Source organism: Geotrypetes seraphini, chromosome 2, assembly GCF_902459505.1.
Source record: "Geotrypetes seraphini chromosome 2, aGeoSer1.1, whole genome shotgun sequence".
NCBI lineage: Eukaryota > Metazoa > Chordata > Amphibia > Gymnophiona > Dermophiidae > Geotrypetes > Geotrypetes seraphini.
The window spans coordinates 399,165,422-399,184,161 of NC_047085.1; the positions used below are offsets into that span (position 1 = coordinate 399,165,422).

General features: G+C 41.8%; 1 protein-coding gene across 3 annotated transcripts in view; it reads right to left on the reverse strand.

The window, feature by feature from the left end:
* ITGB8 (integrin subunit beta 8) overlaps positions 1–18,740 on the reverse strand; it is a 153,188-nt gene that overhangs the window by 4,811 nt on the left and 129,637 nt on the right. For all 3 annotated transcript variants that reach the window (XM_033930923.1, XM_033930925.1, XM_033930924.1), the window contains 2 exons: positions 15,309–15,531; positions 5,178–5,278 (listed from right to left, as the gene is read on the reverse strand). In XM_033930923.1, the coding sequence (XP_033786814.1) occupies positions 5,178–5,278; positions 15,309–15,531 (324 nt within the window). The remainder of the gene's footprint in view (positions 1–5,177; positions 5,279–15,308; positions 15,532–18,740) is intronic.

The following is an 18,740-nucleotide window of genomic DNA, read 5'->3' on the forward strand; positions in this document are numbered from 1 at the left end:
AGGAGCTGCGGCGGGGGCTTGAGCATAAGCGCCATTGTTGTCCCCCTACCTAGCAGGCGGCCTTCCTCACCCGGCCCCACCGTTCCTTCCCTTCAGTTCAGCTCCGCCTATGTTAAAAGGAGCTGCTTTGAAATTGGAGCCCTGCCGCCAACGTAACACGTTCCCTTTGCCGCGGTCCCATATGTCAGAGAAGGAGCGGGACCAAGGCAGAGGGGAATGTGCTACGGCAGTGGCAGGCCTCCGATTTCGACGCGGCTCCTTTTAACATTGGTGGAGCTGCACTGCACTTGATGGAGGGAGGGAAGGAAAGGTGGTTGTGCGCTGTTGAGCCCCTCTTTGCCCTCAGACCCTCTCCTAACTGCTCCCTCCTGTCTCAGACCACTGGGGGGAGGTGCCTGTCTTCAGCTGCCGGGATGGAGGGAGGGAAGAAGAAAGAAGGGGCCCTGGCAAGCGAGTTATCAAAAGCCAACCATAGCCTGGGACCCCTACATGATATGAATAATGACCAGACAACAAAAGGTAAGAAAAATAATTTTATTTTCTGTTTTGTGATTACAATATGTCAGATTTGAAATGTGTCTTGAGGGAGGCTGCTGCCACGGCTTTGGACAGAGGGGTACCATTTTCGTGGGAGCCGGTCTTCGGAGAGGCTTGGGACGTGGGGACGGATGCGGGAGGGGCTGCCGCTGCGAAGGGCTTTGGTGGGGGAGCCAGCCAGACCGCAAGTGTGGGGACGTTGTAAGCGCGGATTGGTCAAGGAGCCGCCGCTGCTGAGGCTTTGAAATTGCTCTCCCACCGTCACTCCCTCCCGCCCCGGCTCTGCCCCTGCCCAAGTTCAAAAGCAGGAGACATCTAGCACCCGTTAATCTAACGGGCTTAAACACTAGTATATATATATATATATATATATATATATACACACACACACACACACACACACACATATTATATACACATATACATACACACACACAATCAATACATAATGGTTAACCACAAAATTAAACTATGCAAAGCATAGTGTATGTTTTTCAACATTCATTCCTACCAGAACACCTGGCCTTAGTCACACATGCAGAAACACAGATAACCCCTATGCAAATACGGGACCAAAAACTAAAAGTACTAATATATACAAACAAACCCTAAGATGCAAGACTCTGCATTCAGTACAACCCCTAGAGAAATATAAACAAATGCATTTCTTCCTGAACAGTGTAAAATATAGACAGCAGATGAAAATTCTCAAAATTGACACAATTCAATCAGTAAATTCAAAAATCATTCCCCCTACCATTGTTGTCTCCCTCCCTCCATGCTGTGCCTTACCTTCCGGCCTGCTCCTGCCTGGCTGTTTTATGCCGCTCCCGGTGTTATCTTTGGGCCTGCTCCCTCTTCCTCACTGATGCAGTGCACAAAGGCACGGGCAGCGGCTCCTCACGCGTCCCGTGCCTCATCCGGAAGCCTTCCCTCTGATATTGTGACATTGGAGAGAAGGCTTCCGGTTCAGGCACAGGATGTGCATTGGAGCCGCTGTCCGCGGCTTTGTGCACTGTGGTAGTGAGGAAGAGGGAGCCGGGCCGAAGATAATACCACATCAATCACACTGCAGACCAGCAGCTGAAGATCACTGTCTCGGGCCTGATGCATGTGCTGGCTCTGTGGACCGGCAGGAAATTTCTGCGGACCGGCACTGGTCCACGGACCGGTGGTTGAAGAACACTGCACTAAAAGGTACGATGGAAGAGGTAGGAGGCAAACCAAGAGAGGACAGATTCATGGAATCAAGGAGTAAGCTATGATTAACAGTATCAAAGGCATGCTTAGTCAGTCTACATACTGAGGGTCATACTTTGTTAGTTCCAAAGAGTTCCTCCGATTAGTTATGACATCATTCAGCTACTTTCTTCCCTAAAAATATTTATTTTTTACACTTATATACATATCACAAAAACCACATTTTTAGTGGTTTACAAGAGTACACAGCAGAGCAAACAAACATAAGATTACATATTTCAATAAATACTTCCAAACTTATAACACAGGACACTAAGGAGTAGTGTTGCCCGATTCGCGATTTGAAACGATTCACCGATTCACTTTGAGCGAATCGATTCGTATTTTAAAAAAATCAGCCTTGCCAATTTGGGGCCCAGCCTTCCTCCCCGTGCCTTCAGGTTTAGTTTTAATACACAGCTTCTAAATGTCAATAAAGGGTAGCACTTTTGGCAAACCCGAAAGACAGCAGAGGCCTCTCACGGAGCACAAGGAGAAAGCAATGTAGTACCCTCCCCCTCCATCAGCCACAACCGCGCATGCTCGTGGGAATGCCGCATCTTTACCGCTTCGTCCCAGTCCTGGCATCAATGCACTCTTTCCAAGCCCTGCCACTCTGCTTGCTCCCTCACCAGTTTCGCTGTTGAAATGAAGCCATTCACCTCGTGACAGCTGCTGCTCCAAAACAAAAAACTGAGCTTCCTTCTGAAGACGAGCTGGTGGTTCAGCGAAGGGAGGGAGGGGAAGTTTACATGTTGCTTTGTAGGCCTTTTCTCCACTCACCCCCCTTGCAAATCTACAGTTTGGCTTGATCTGATCTGAAACTAGGGTAGGAGAGGGCAAAGGGGGTGGGGTGGGTGAAGAGGCTATAAAATGAACCCACCAGGATGTTTGAAAAAACACCCAATTGGGCAGTAAAACCGACTTGAAAAATCGATTCAATAGGCTGAATCGAATCAAAATATTTTTCCTGAACTGGGCAGCACTACTAAGGAGGGTAGTTTAAAAAGTTTGGTAAAAAAGCAAGTTAAACAATGTAGAATCCATTGTAGAATCCACTGACGGCTAGATTCTTAAAACTTTGCAGTAAAATCCAATGGGCTGCTGTCACAGCCGTTACTGTAGTGATTTCGAAAAGGCAAGTCATTCTCCAAAAACCTCACATGCAAATAAGGCTGCCAGAGAGTAGCGAAGATTTGCTAAATTCCGAGCTGCTTTTTCCTTCCTAGTTAGCATCTTGGGAAATTCCTTGCACTCCAGGATCTTCTTTATCTGTAGTCCAATGAAGACACTAGCTTTAACCTTTGCCTCAAACAGATTAGGGATGTCTTGAAGGTACTTGAAGGCTGTCAACTTCTTATCTAAAGCTCTGACAAATTGTTTCATTGGGCCCATTTTAGTATATCAAGCAAAAGTATAAAACAAAACAAAAAAATACTTTTCCTTAATATTTTCCATAGGAAGCATTTTCATTTTTCTTGTAACTTCTGATGTAGTAACTGGTATTGTTCCTTGACACATTAAGAGTCAATTCCAATAGATAAGGATATGCATGTGAAAATAAGTTAGTATTCTTCAAAGTGCACAGTAGATGGCAGCACTTTACCCAGAGTGTAATTGTTATGTTGGGTATCTAATAAAGGAGGCTGACTTGTACATTTTTGAGTGTCATAGACACTCATGTTTACATTGCTGACTTGCCAAGAGTATAGGAGGAGAGGAGATGGGGAATGGTAGTGATACGAGGATAAAAGAAGAATACACAGTAAGTAGTCCTTTTACTAAGCTGTAGTAGGAACTGTGCCGTACCACAATTTAAAATGCCTTATCATGGGGCATGCTCAGGAATCCTGAGATAATTTTGGAATCGACATGTGCTTCCCACATGCTAAAAAATAGATTTTGGAGCCCTTATACCAAGTAGTGGTAAGGACTAATATGTGCTTACTGTAGATTAAAATCTACTACTGCAGGCCACACTGAAGTGTCTTGTGGTAGTTTTGTGTTTGACGCTTGTTACCTATGTGCTAAAAAAATTTTTTTTTTAGTGTGAGGGGTGTGCCCGGGGGCAGACAGTGGGCGTACCCGGCACTAATAGTGCAGCTGCATCACTGCACACTAACCAATTAACATGCATTTAGGGTGGAAGCCCTTACCACCTAGTAAATAGGTATCGATAAGGGTTCCCACACTAATGGTTAGACACTAATTGGGAAATTGGGGGTAGGAATCAGCTGCTACTGGGGTAAAATGAACAGTGCAAGATAAGGGACTTTGCACAGTGGACATAATGACTGAATTTATTATTTATCCCCAGCTATTGCAGTTGATTTGAAATATAGTGCTTAAGCGTGAACTTTTACATATTGAAGAATCCATTCACCATTTCACTACAGATTTGTGGATTATGCTTTCATTTAAAGGTTTCATTGACTATTTCAGTAATTTAAATTTACCACATATCTGCCACATAAATTTTCAAATGACAAAAAGAAAAAATTGAACACTATATAATAGAAATATTTATGCTCAAAAAATGACAACGATTTGCATTAAAAAGTGACATCACGTCTTTATGTCATATCTTTGATTCCAGGTGGCTGCAAAGCCTCCTAGTACAAATCCTTGACCTACGTCATAGGCCATGACTATTGGTCCAGTTATGGCCTGAATGAGGAGTCAAAGTAGTTCTTAAATTTCTTATTGTAACATTTTTCACATAGTTTGCTGGCCAATAAAAAGGGAGGCAAGCTTTTGCACAGGTACTTAGTACCAGAGGTTGTACTAATAAAAATATTTCAGTCCCCTGACAGTTTAGTTATGCTGCAGCGCCTGCATAAAGTGGCTGTTTAGTGTCATGCAGAGCATGACACACTGAGGGTGACCTCCATTCAACTGCCTGCAATTCTCGAACAGAGATACAGCCCCAAAAATGTGCATGGTTTTGTTTGAGCCTCTAGTGCAGTGGTTCCCAACCCTCTCCTGGAGGACCACCGGGCCAATCGGGTTTTCAGGTTAGCCCTAATGAATATGCATGAGAGGGATTTGCATATAGTGGAAGTGACAGACACGCAAATCTGCTCCATGCCTATTCATTAGGGCTAGCCTGAAAACCCGGTTGGCCTGATGGTCCTCCAGGACAGGGTTGGGAACCGCTGCTCTAGTGAATGTCCATTCAAAATTTTATTAAATTTGAAGGATGTTAAGCGTGGATGATTTTCAAAATTGATCCACTTGGCATGGAAATGACTCAGTAGTTAATGTCACTACTTGTAGTAATGGAAGCTGCAATTTAAAAACTGCATCACATCTTGATGTTTATTGCCAGTGAAATGTATGATTTTTGATGTTCAAGACTCACTACAAGTACTGTATTATTTATCTTAGGAAGTATTACATACCTGATACTTGGATAATGTAGTATACCCGATTAGGACAGGAAGTTTTACACTGATCATTCGTAGATGGAGACAGATTGGAAATATTGCATTGCACACAATTCCTGTGAATGAAACAGAATTGGTCTTGTCTTATAAAATTAAATACAAGAATTTAAAGTAGTTTTATATAGAAATATGCTAACGCATAGCATATTGACTAACTAAATTCTAGTGTAAATAAGAAAAATCCAGGTTTCCACGAAGACCATATGCAAACATTGTATGCGATATTATAGGTAAACCTCTTCCATTCAAGCTGAGTTTTGAGAAAATTGTAGCTAATCATTTATAACAATAGCAGCACCATTTTAGATAAAACAGAGAAATCAGAATTGATATATTTGTGTTGGGACACGAATAATTCTGGTAGTAGTTAAGAAAAGGACTTTTTCAATGTACAGCCTTTTCTAAAATATATGCAAGTGTGTGCCTATATTTGGTGGCACATGCAGCAGGAGTATGCCAGGAGTATGTTAGAACTAACGGCCTTAAGAAGTGGCAACAGGGACAACAACACAAAGCCACAAACTCTGACAGGCCCCACATGTTCCTTTTCCATCTCCATCTCCATCTCCTTTCTCCCTCTCCTTGATAATCATGCTCCTCAGCACAGATAGTCTATACTCCTCCAGCCGCACTGATTGCCAGCCCTCATGTCTCTTCCCTCTCACTGCCCTTCAACTTTTGGTTTTGAACTTCTCATAGATAGTCATTTTATTGCCTTTTTTTACTTCACCTTCTGTATTATTTGTTATCTGCTTTGAAGAAACTTATCCCTTACACATGAATAGTCTTCAAGTTTGTACTTTTCAGATTTTGTTAGACTCATACTTCTATTGCCATTTTGGTTCCATAAGAGATTGCCATTTGAAATCTTAAGTCCCAGGAAGGGTCAGGGTCAGGGGTGGTGCACCAAACTAGTCTGTACAGGGACTCACAATTACTTGTGTGTGTATCATTTTGCAAACTCACATGTGTGACTTCTGCTAATTAGACAGAGAAACCATATTCATCATTTAATTTAAAGTTAGAAAGGGAAATAAACATTGGGGAGTTAAGGGGAATAATTATTTCTTCCAGTAAACAGTTGGCCAAATTGAACTCTTGAGAAACTTACACATATGACAGAGAAGGTGTAAATCCGAACATGAAAATTTTCCCACATTTGCAGTCCCTTTCTACATATTGATCTTTAGTCCCACTCAAACTCCAACCATATCATATCCAAATCAAGCCTCCTAACTGAACATGCAAATACCTGCTTTCTAAAATTGGGTTTTACATGTATATGCAATATACACATGTAAATGCCAATATTTATACATGTAAATCACAAAAATGATGATTTCTAAAATAAGAACTTAAATGTACATAAATATATAATCAGGTTTCCTAATTTAAACAATAGAACATAAGGTCCATCCCGCCCAGCAGTCCGCTCCCGCGGCGGCCCAAACAGGTCACGACCTGTCTGTATCACCAGAAGGGGCTCCCTTGCCACCTTGGTTTCTCATTTAAGTCCTGTCTTCCTATCGAGGTCCTAACCCTCCGGTCTTGCACATGCACGACCTGGTTTGGTTTCTATACTCATTACCTGGTTAGCTTTCTATACTTGTGTTACATCCCAGCTCCTCCCTCAGTATCCCACGATCCCTTTATCCTTCAGGAATCCGTCCAATCCCTGTTTGAATCCCTGTACCGTATTCTGCCTGATCACTTCCTCCGGTAGCGCATTCCAAGTGTCCACGACCCTTTGGGTGAAAAAAAACTTCCTTGCGTTTGTTCTGAACCTATCTCCCTTCAGTTTCTCCGAATGCCCCCTCGTACCTGTTGTCCCCTTCAGTCTGAAGAATCTGTCCCTATCCACCCTCTCTATGCCCCTCATGATCTTGAAGGTCTCTATCATATCTCCCCTGAGCCTCCTCTTTTCCAGAGAGAAGAGCCCCAGCCTATCCAACCTCTCGGCGTATGGGCAGTGTTCCAGCCCTTTTACCATTTTCGTTGCTCTCCTTTGGACTCTCTCAAGTACCGCCATGTCCTTCTTGAGGTGCGGCAACCAATACTGAACGCAGTATTCCAGATGTGGACGCACCATCGCTCGATACAATGGCATGATGACTTCCCGTGTTCTGGTTGTTATGCCCTTCTTTATGATGCCAAGCATCATGTTGGCTTTTTTCGAGGCTGCTGCGCACTGTGCAGATGGCTTCAGTGATGCATCCACCAGCACACCCAAGTCTCTCTCAAGTCTGCTGTCTCCCAACAATACCCCCCCCAATTTGTAGTTGAACAACGGGTTCTTTTTCCCTATATGCATGACCTTGCATTTGTCCACGTTAAAGCGCATTTGCCATTTGTTTGCCCAGTCTTCTAGCTTGTCCAGGTCTCTTTGTAGGTCCTCACACTCCTCCCTGGTCCTAACTCTGCCGCACAGTTTGGTATCGTCTGCAAATTTTATAACCTTGCACTTTGCCTCCTTTTCCAGGTCATTGATAAATATGTTAAAGAGTAATGGCCCCAGCACCGACCCCTGTGGTACACCACTCGTGACTCCCCGCCAGTCAGAATATTGACCCTTTACTCCGACCCTCTGCAGTCTGCCCGACAACCAGTGCTTGATCCATCTGTGCACATCCCCTCCCACCCCGTGGTTCCACAGCTTCTTAAGCAGCCTTTCATGTGGCACCTTGTCGAAAGCCTTTTGAAAATCGAGGTAAATGATGTCTATGGGTTCCCCATTGTCCACCCGACTGCTTATTCCCTCAAATAATGAGATGAAAAGCAGTATATGGGTCAAAACACAAGAATAATTGTTTAAAGTTAATCTTTTATCAGATTTTACATTTGTTCCACTCAACAGTCTAAGTTGGTCCGTGAACAAATACAATAGGATGGCAACAGAAGAACTCAAACCAAAGGAGAGTCTAACAGGAAGCAATCCCATGACAAACATAATAGTCAAATTGGAAGTGGGATGGGACAATGAATTTCCCAAAGAAAAAGAATCAATGCGATCTTGCAAAATATAAATTTATTCAGTCCATCCACAAAGGTGTAGACTTGACATAGTTCTGTGTTTTGGCGTACAATACGCCTGCCTCAGGGGTCAAATGCACACTGAGCTAGGACAAATACACATAGAAAATCAACACCACTCATAGAAAGGATGAACTTTGTGGACCCAGATGGAATTTGAGGAGCAACACAGCTCCCGACCATGTATAACAAATGGTATACTCACATTTCTTTATACCATAGGACACCGGCTTCACATGTTTGTACCAATAGGGTCTCTTATCCATCTCACTGTCCATCATAATTAGTCTTTTTAGCATCTGATCACTGCCCATTCTAGGTCCTTAGTCCATCTAACCATCCACAGCATAAGTCTTTTTAGAATTCATTCACCGTGTACTAATGAACACATCGTCACCCTTTGTGTCACTATGCACATTGGCACATATAATGCTTATTATAATGTCCTTTTTGGTCATCCACATAGACACTTTCTATAATTTTATTATTTACCTAATAGGACCCCTGAGGAAGGAGTGTTTTTCAGAACACGGACTATGTCAGGTCCATGGTTTTCAACCTATGTGAACCACCTTAATAAAGTCTTCCTTTTTGTTTTGTACTTTGTCAAATGCCTTTTCAAAGCCAATCAACTTGCTCACCCTTTTCCACATGTTCATTCATCCCTTCAAAGAAATACTGTATAATAGCGAGGCAAGATGTCCCATGACTAAAACTGACAGATATCTAGAGCAGGGGTGCCCAATAAATCAATCACGATCGACCAGTAGATCACCAAGGCAAAGTGAGTCGATCACGGAGCCCATCCCGGGCTCCATGATAGACTCGCATTGTCTTCAAAATCTACCGGCCGATCAGCCTTCCGCTCCCCGACTGACTGGTGAAGACAGCTTCCCTCCCTTCCACTCACTCACTGCCCTCTTGCCTACAAGCCAACTGAACTCAGGCTGCGGGGCTCTAACACTGCGTGCGCTTGCTTCCCTTCTCCGAAACAGGAAGTTATGTCATTTCTGTTTCAGAAGAAAAGGGAAGCCAGCGCACGCAGTGTTAGAGCCCGCCCCCCACCTGGGTTCAGTTCGTCTAACAACGCGTGCTCCAAAATAGGAATGATGCACCCTTCAAACTCCGGCCTTGGGGTGTGACACTTTTGGTAGCTAGCGACCACAGCGGCAAGTATCTGGACTGCCGAAGGAGCAGGGGCAGAACGTGGCAGCCATGCTCTTAGCGTCGCCTTCCCTCCCTGTGTAAAGTTTCCGCTCATGTCCGCCCCCGAGGAGAGCACCGCCGAACATAAATGGGTGAGTGCCGTTCTCCCTACATATTTTTCTGTCACCCTCTCCTGCTCCAGCATCCCCAGAACCAGAGAAGGCAAGTGGCTGCATTCCGTTCCTTCACTGGGGCTTCTCCAGAAGGTAGGGCAAGTAGGGATTAAAAATTTAAAAAAATATTATAATGCATCTATATTGCTTGGCCACTAGTCGGCAAGTCTGAGAGGTCTAAACTGGACATTGTAACGTGTGGGGTGATGCCGCCTTTTACCTCCAGCCTGGCTACCAAACACGGAGGCGGCAGCAGAAGCACAGTAAATGCCACGGGCTTCCGAGAGAAGGGAAGGAAAAGAGAAACCAGACCATGGAAGGAGAGAAGGGAAGGAGACAGATGCCAGACCAGGGGCAAGGAAAGAGAAAAAATGCCAGATAATGGAGGGGGGAGGGAGAGATAGAATAGGAGAGCAGAAATATGCCAGGGCATGGGGGGAGGGAAGGGAAATTAAGGAGACAGATGCCAGACCAGAGAGAAAGGAAGGAGAGGAGATGCCAGAGCATGGCAGGGGAGAGAGAAGGAAAGGAGAGAGATGCCAGGCTATGGGGTCGAGTAGGAAGGAAAGGAGGCATAAAGAGAGAGAGAAAGAAAAGGCAGGGAGAGAGGAAGAAAAAGTTTGGGGAGGGAATGAGGTCTGGAGGAGAGGAAGCATATAGGCTGAAAGAAGGGAAGAAATATTGGATGTACAGTCAGAAGAAGAAAGTGCAACTAGAGACTCATGAAATCACCAAACAATAAAGGTAGAAAAAATGATTTTATTTTCAATTTAGTGAGAATTTATAGACTATATTTTGCACTATGGCCCCCTTTTACTAAACCTCAATAGCGGTTTTTAGCCCAGGGAGCCTATGAATGTTGAGAGCAGTGTGGGGCATTTAGCGCAGCTCCCAGCACTAAAAACTGCTATCGTGGTTTAGTAAAAAGGGAGGGGGGTATATTTGTCTATTTTTGTATGGTTGTTACTGAGGTGACAGTGCATAGAGTCATCTGCCTTGACCTCTTTGAAAAAACCCCGGAATATAAATAATTAACATTTTCTCTGTGTACAGTGTGCTTTGTGTTTTTAAAAAAAATTTATTGTTGGTAGATTATTTTGACTTGGTCATTTTAAAAGTAGCTCGCAAGCCCAAAAAGTGTGGGCACCCCTGATCTAGAGTATCACGGTCAGTATGGACCCACTTCTTGATTGTATTGGGTTATCAGGGTCAGGATCCTTTTAACATCTCAGACAAGTAATCCTCAAGTACCTTCTTGCCTGGGCACAGTTCAGTGATGCAGAATGCAATTTTGAATCTAAACTGCATACAATTTTGCCCAATAAAATTTGTAGTCATCATTTAAGGAAGTAGCTGCCAATATAACTTTTATATTTTGATGAATTGAGCAGATGCATACAGAATGGGTTCCAGCAGAGCTGGTTGTAATGCATCATTTTGGACAAAGCTCACAAAATTTTGAGACACCAACTTCAGGCTCATGGTGTTGCTGATAAGCTACCCAAAGTTTTTTTAATTTGCACAATAACAGGCACTTCTGCTTTTGCATCTGTTCACCATTTATCCTAACAGATATGTCATCTTTCTTGCTAGGGCTTAATTGAGAAAATTAATCTTCCTGATAGAATTTTTTGACCCTTTGCTCAATGTCAGCTGAAATGAATTTCTCTTGTCTTTTTCTAGGCATTGCAAGGACATCTTTGTCATGTTTAAGGCCTCTGGCCTGCTTTACCATTTGGGCCGATACATTAAAATATTGCATAGTCTCCTCAATAGTTGAACTGTGTGGGGCCAATGTAAGGATCTGGACTTTGAGCATGACATGAAATTTGTAGCTTTGCCTTCAATTCCAAAGTAATCTATCATAAATGATGCATTTAGGGCATGAATTGGTATTTTGCTGTTCCAGTATCTCAATGGAAGTAAATCCACCTGCACTTGTAATGTAGCTTGCAATAGCATCGTGAGCTTGACCTATTTTACGCTTTGTGGAGCCTTTTGAGTCTCTTTACTGACTCTGGAATTTAAGTGGTGACAATTCAAGCTGTACAAGACTGGAATTGGCCTTGTCTGAAGAGTCCAATGTATCTTCCTCTAAATCCGATAGGTCAGGTGGTTCTTCAGTCAACTGTTCCTTTTTAACCATATCTTGCCTCCATCTAGGGCACAGTTTCTTCTCAGATTTGAAGATAGCTCCAGTCAAAGCCTGTAACCATTCTGCTGTTAGAGTGTACATGGAATGTAACCTCTTAGAACGACTATGGTCTTTCTTTTCAAATGGACTGCAACATGTTCGTTTAAGGAATTCAAATTTACTTAAAAGCAATGCTGCAACATGTTCATTCAAGGAATTCACATTTACTTAAAAGCAATGCTTCATAACTAGAACAAATTTTATCAATCTGCTTCATCAACAAAAGTTGCAATAAGAACTTGAAATATTAATTTTGAATATTAACTTATGAACCAAAGCACATTGATATTTAATAAGTTGGCCAGTTAGGTTTTGGACCATGAACTACTTTGTATGTCACTAAATTTTATTACAGTGTGCATCTAGGAACCTTTATTGAACTTGCAATGAATCACTAACAACTAAGGTCCAGATTCTCTTTGACGTGAATCATGCCTAAGGAGGTATTTTATGGTTAATAATGCCACTTCTGGCCTTAGTCACACTTACAGTGGCGTTAAGCATCATTAAAGCACCTCCATAGGTGCAATCCTGGTGCCATTTTTTGAGGTGCCAGTAGGTGCCTTGAAAACTCTTTTAAAAGTTCTTTTAAACTTAATGTAAGTGACAGTAGGGCACCTATCAGTACCTAAGTAAAGGCACCATTTATAGAATATGGGCCTAAATGTTCATTTTGATGGGCCATGTACAAGAGTATGTGAAAGCAGCAGATGTCATAATCTGAGTTAGCATGGCAAGCCCAACAAACTTAGCTGCACCATGCATTTTCACACCTCTAGCTCATTTGCATATTGCACAATAGGATACCAAAGATGCTCCTTTTTAACCACTGTATGTATACATGTGTGAATAATGCATGCATTAGAGACCTAACTTCTGGCCAAAGCAAGGCTGGGTCAAATATGAAACAGAATGACGTTTGTAGCAAAAGAGACATTCAAGGTACTGAATGAAATAGACTTGATAATGACAGGTTGTTCACCCTCTCCAAGGTAGGGAGAATGAGAGGGCACTATCTAAAGTTAAAAGGGGATAGATTCCGTACAAACGTAAGGAAGTTCTTCTTCACCCAGAGACTGGTGGGAAACTGGAACGCTCTTCTGTTATAGAGGAAAACACCCTCCAGGAGTGTGTGGCGCAGTGGTTTGATCTACAGCCTCAGCACCCTTGGGTTGTGGGTTCAAACCCCGTGCTGCTCCTTGTGACCCTGGGCAAGTCACTCAGTCCTCCATAGCCCCAGGTACGTTAGCTAGATTGTGAGCCCACCGGGCCAGAGAGGGAAAATGCTTGAGTACCTGATTGTAAAACCACTTAGATAACCTTGATAGGCGGTATATAAAATCCTAATAAACTTAGACAAGTTCCTGCTGGACCGAAGCGTATGCAGGTAGGGCTGGTCTCAGTTAGGGCACTGGTTTTTGACCTAGGGGCCGCCGCGGGAGTGGACTGCTGGGCATGATGGACCACTGTTCTGACCCAGCAGCAGCAATTCTTATGTTCTTATGTTAAGCGAAAAGTGCAGTTTTTATAGTGCTTGTATTTTATAAAACTATGGGCCAAATTATATATATATGGTGCCCAAAAAAATTGCTGCTAACTAGCATGGTGGTTGGTGTAATTTTATAAATGACACACGCCATATATAGAATCTCACTTAGAAGCCGTACAGAGCATAACATTCAAGTGCACCCATTTAGACCAAGGAAAACCAGGCCTAAATACCTGCGCCTATGTTGTACACAGATGAGGCATATTCTATATCAGTGTACTTAACATTTAGGAATGCCATGATCTACCCCTTTTTGAAATACATATACTAGAACTGATGGGTACCACATTGTAGATTTTGCCTACCAAGTTGTGCATATAACTTCTAATTGGTGCCAATTAGCGTCCGTTATGAGGATTTACTTGACAATTATCAGCACTGTGTGCATGCAAATTTGCGTGCACGAAAATTGTCTGTGCAAACTATTTGCGCATACAACTTATGGTGCTATATACAGAATTTGGAGGTGTGTACATACCTGGGAGATAAGTCCATTGTCTGCCTATGTGTACACCTCTCAAGCAGTTAGGCACCATCAGGCTCATTATCAAAAAACAGATAATAATAATAACTTCATTTTTTTCTATACCGCCATAATCATGCGATTTCTAGGCGGTTCACAGTTAAGAGAGCTGTACAATCAGCGAATTACAGCGTACAAATAGGGAAGATGTCACTGAGCAGTCAGTGATTTTAGAGTACAGAATAGTAAGAATTATAATATTGATGTGTTACAATGCAATATTAACAAGTTATAGTGAAGGGGGCTGGATAGCCATCGAATTTCAGAATACAGAAGGTGAGGAAGTCACTGAACGTTCAGTGAATACAGAATACAATTAGTGAGAATACGCAGCACTTAGACATCATAATTGCCCGAATATCCAAATGCCGATAATGGAAACCATCTTTCTCTACATCTAATGAGGTCTGCCAGCCTCTGTGCATCCAGAGCACAAGGTGGGCATCTTTTAGGCGTGTTAAATATTTATCTTGGAGCGATATAATCAAACATTTTGAAAGGCATCCTGGATGGAACTTAGACGTTTGGAACTAGACCTGTTGTTGAAGGTTCTAAGTGCCACAAAGTTACCCACACTGACCAAATGACCACTGCATGCATCAAGGTATGAAAACCCACACTCCCCCAATGCTCATTGACCCCCTTGCACCACACAAAAATGAGAAAAAAAAACAGCAGCATCTGGTATGGGGAAGTCTAGTAGAGCTGTATACAGGTGTCTTTAAGTAGCCTGGTGGGTGGGCTAATGAACCATAGAGAGGAGGACCTAGGCCCATAAGCCATTTTAACCACTACATTTATGGTAGAATGTGTGAGCCCACCTAAAACCTATTATACTGCCATATAGGTGACACCTGCAGCCGTAAGTGCTATTGGAGTAGTACACAAGAGGGCATAGTAGGTTTTTTGGGGGGCTCATCCTAAATTACAAGGGGTTTATGATGAGACATACAGCAGGCACCCTTTATGTGAAATTCACAGCCCTCTAAGGTGTCCAATTGCTCTGTCGGATGTCTATGTGGCCAGTTCATAATTATGCTGGCTCCATCCATGCCCAAATTGTCAGGATTAGGATGTTTTCAAAATGGATGTTTTTCTGATCAAAAATGGGGTATAAAGTTAGACGTCCCAGTGGCCAAGACGTCTAAATAGACAATTTTTAAAAAAGATTACATTTGGATATCCAGCAGTTTGCCATTTGAAAATGGCCATTTTTATTCCTCCAATGTTGGACGCTTAGCTGGAAAAAATCGAACTTGGACTTGGACATTTTTTTTAATGCCCCTCTAAGAATAGCATCTTATAGAATAGCACCTAGTGCACATAGGCACCTAACTGCTAATTAATGGCACATTTGATACATCTAAGTGATGTCTACTTCTAGGTACCATTTTTGAAAATTGCCCTATCTGTGCTTTTATTTTGCTATGATTTAAATTAGAAGGAGCGAAGACATACATATAAAACATACCGGTTTTCTTCACAAGAGTTCCTACAAGAAGGACAATGCTCACACAGAGTGCCAAAACTTCTGGGGTCAGTGCATTCGCATGCTCCACATTTACAAATTCCTCTTCCACTGCAGATTTGGCCCTCTAAGTTTACACAGTGCTTAGTCAGTGATGGACATTGACAGCGATCACCTTCCCAGCCGCTAAAACATTTGCAGTTACCAGCTTCGCATTCACCATTACCTGCAATGTGAACAAACATTCAGTGCAAAAATCCCTAAAATATTTAGAAACAGAGTTACTAAGCATGCTTGCTGTATAGTTATAGATATCTACAGAAATCAGCACATTGTGATTTTTGATCATAAATTTTAAAAAAGTTTCCCTTAAAGGAACATTTACCTTTATTAAATAAAACTTGCTTTCTCCAAAGTTAAGTCCAGGATCCAAAAGGTGGTCCCATTGGTGATGTTTACATAAATCTGTTAGCGTGTTTTCAAGAGCATAAGTATGAAGGGGTTTTAAAAATCGAAACATAGTGTTTATGTTTAAAAAAAATGGCTATGACCTTATACTGGGGTTGAACAGTATTTTAGAATTCCTGATTTTGTTTATGAGTTCTCACAAACCCCTGGCATGAATCTTTGCTCAATAATTAAGCTTGATTAACTGCCTTTCATCCAAAATATCAAACTGATGTTTAAATTATAATTGTAAGGAATCAATTTGCAAACAAAGAAAGAAAGAAATATGAAATACGAAAGGGAGATTCCAAATCTACAACAATAACTGATAATCACAAGTAACAAAATCTCTGTAAGCAAAAAGTACACAGAAAACCCAGGGCCTAAAATTATTAATATCAGAAACATAAGAGGGATTTTTTTACTTAAGTGCATTAGGATTTGCACTTCACATCCACTAACAACAGAAATCAGTGTGCATTAAGTGTGTGCTACTAGTTGAGTCCTCTGGAATTAGCACATGGACATGTGCATTAGTGCCCATAGAACCTGGTCTCAATTAGTATGGTTGCATTTTATTTATTTAGTTTTATAGCCCATCCTCCCCAGGAGCCTAGAACAAGTTACAAAAATGTATTCACAGTAATACCTAAGGCAGACAACATAAGTGAACATTAGATGGGATAGAAACTATGGGGCTCATAACTGAAACTGAAATACGTCTAAAAACCCACCCAAGTCAACATTTGGACACTCTAAAAGATAGGTCGTCAAAGTGCCGATAATCAAAATGGCTTTTTAGACGTATCTAGGGGCTTTTTAGGCCTCTGAATCCCGCTGTGCACCCAGAGCTGAAAGGGGCATTTTTGGAGGAGCGGTTAGGGCAGGTTGTGGGCCGACCTAGACTGTCGTCCTACAAAGATAATCGAAGGTTTGACGAGACTACCTAGATGGAACTTGTATGTTGTGACTTAGATGTGACTTAGATGATGTAAAGACAGGTATAAGTGGCATTGAAAGCAGTGCATGCACATAGATCTCATACATATTCATTGGGAAAATCCTGAAAACCCAACTGGACTGCGGCCCTCAAGGAGGGACTTTGAGACCCCTGGTATAGTGGGTTTCAGGGGGCTCACCATAACTTATAATGGAGTTCTAGTGAGATATTTATGTGGCACCCTTTTTGTGAAGTTCACAGCAATGCCCTATAAGGTGTTCCACTGCTCTCTTGCCACGTTTGGGTGGCCAGTCCATCACAATGCTTGCCCCTTCCATATCCAAATGGTTTTGTTCTGGATGTTTCAGACTTGGACAAATTTTTGGTTGAGAATGTGGTATAAAGATAAAGATAGACATAGTGGCAGTCTGGACAATCAACTGCCTGGATGTACAGATAGTCTATTTAAAAAAATAAAAATAGTGCTCTCAGCAAAATTTAATTAGATAATCAACTGCAAAGGGGGAGGGCTAATAAGCAAAATTACTTGCAATAGAATTTAACTTTATAAGAGAAACTGATAAAATAAGGACATTTGAGAAAACTAAAAGGATGGTTGAAAACATTAAAGTTTGCATGAGGCATGACTTGTTTCAAAATATGATACTGGAAGCCTAGACTAGGATTACCAGATTTTTCCTTAAAAAAAAAAAAAGAAAGAAGTCATGTGGCCCCATCCCATTCTATCCACAGCCCCACCCTATTCTACCCTCTAATCCCAGCCCCATATAAACCTTGCCTAAACTAAACTACAGCTTAACTTTGTATACCGAGTCATCATTCTGAGAAGGCTCGACTCGGTTTACAGCAATTAAATAAACAGGGAATGATTTGCAAATGATAAATAGAAGATAATAGCAAAATTTCAATTGGGACCTTATCTGGAGGGCGTTTGAGCATGCACAGATGCGATGTGATGATGTCACATGCATGCGACATTGCATCGAATCTGCACATGCACAAATTGCCCTCCAGACACAGCCCCAAGCTCAATGGTTTTCAAAACCTAAACAAACTGCCAGGTTTTGAAAACCTATCTGGATGCTTTGACAGTCCTCTAAAAAGAGGACGTCTGGGTAAATCCTGATATCTGGTAACCCCAGCCCAGAGAAAACAAATTCCAAACATTTAAAGGGTTCAAAGGAAAAATGGTGATGTGAAAGAAGCTATTAGTCAAAAGAACATTTTTTTTTTTTAAACATCAGAGATCAGATCAAATGAAGACAATAGGAAAGCACAAACACTGCCAAGTTACTAAGCATAACTAAGGCAGCTGAAAAAGAATTTGAAAAGCTTGCCATAGAGGAAGATCTTTTCCCAAATACTGATGAAGCAAGAAACTTATAAGAGAGTCGGATGAATGACAACATGAACAAGGAGTGAAAAAGGCAGGTCAAGGCCATATTAAAAACAAAAACAAGTTAAAACAAAAATTAACTACAGTATTTAGCCTTTGCAGGGAAGAATAACCAAGTCAGAATTTTTTCTTGATAGGAATGAAGCATTGGAACTGAAGTAATTTACTATGAAACTAGAAGATGTAACAGAGAAATTAAACTATTGACTAACTACCTGGCTTCCCTAGTTCTCCGCCCTGCTCTAACCTTTAGGCTAATCTTCACTCCTCCACTATTTGACAGGGTAAACAGCCACTCCCTATTTGCCTGTCCCAATTGTCTCAAGATTTTAAAGATCTCTTTCATATTGCCTCTCAACTGTCTCTTCAAACTGAAAAACCTAGTTTGTTTAGCCTGTCTTCATAGCAAACCTGTTCTATCCTCGTTATCATTTTGGATGCTTTTCTCCCTATTTTTGCTTTTCTTCTACAGTATATCTTTGTTTGAGATGGGTAGACCATAACTGCACACAGTACTCAAGTCTATTGCTTTCCTAACAATTCCTGGCCTACTATTGTACTTTTTGATCATGGCTGAACACTGAATTCAGGATCTTGACAATGTTAATACTGCTTCCAAGATCTTTTTTCT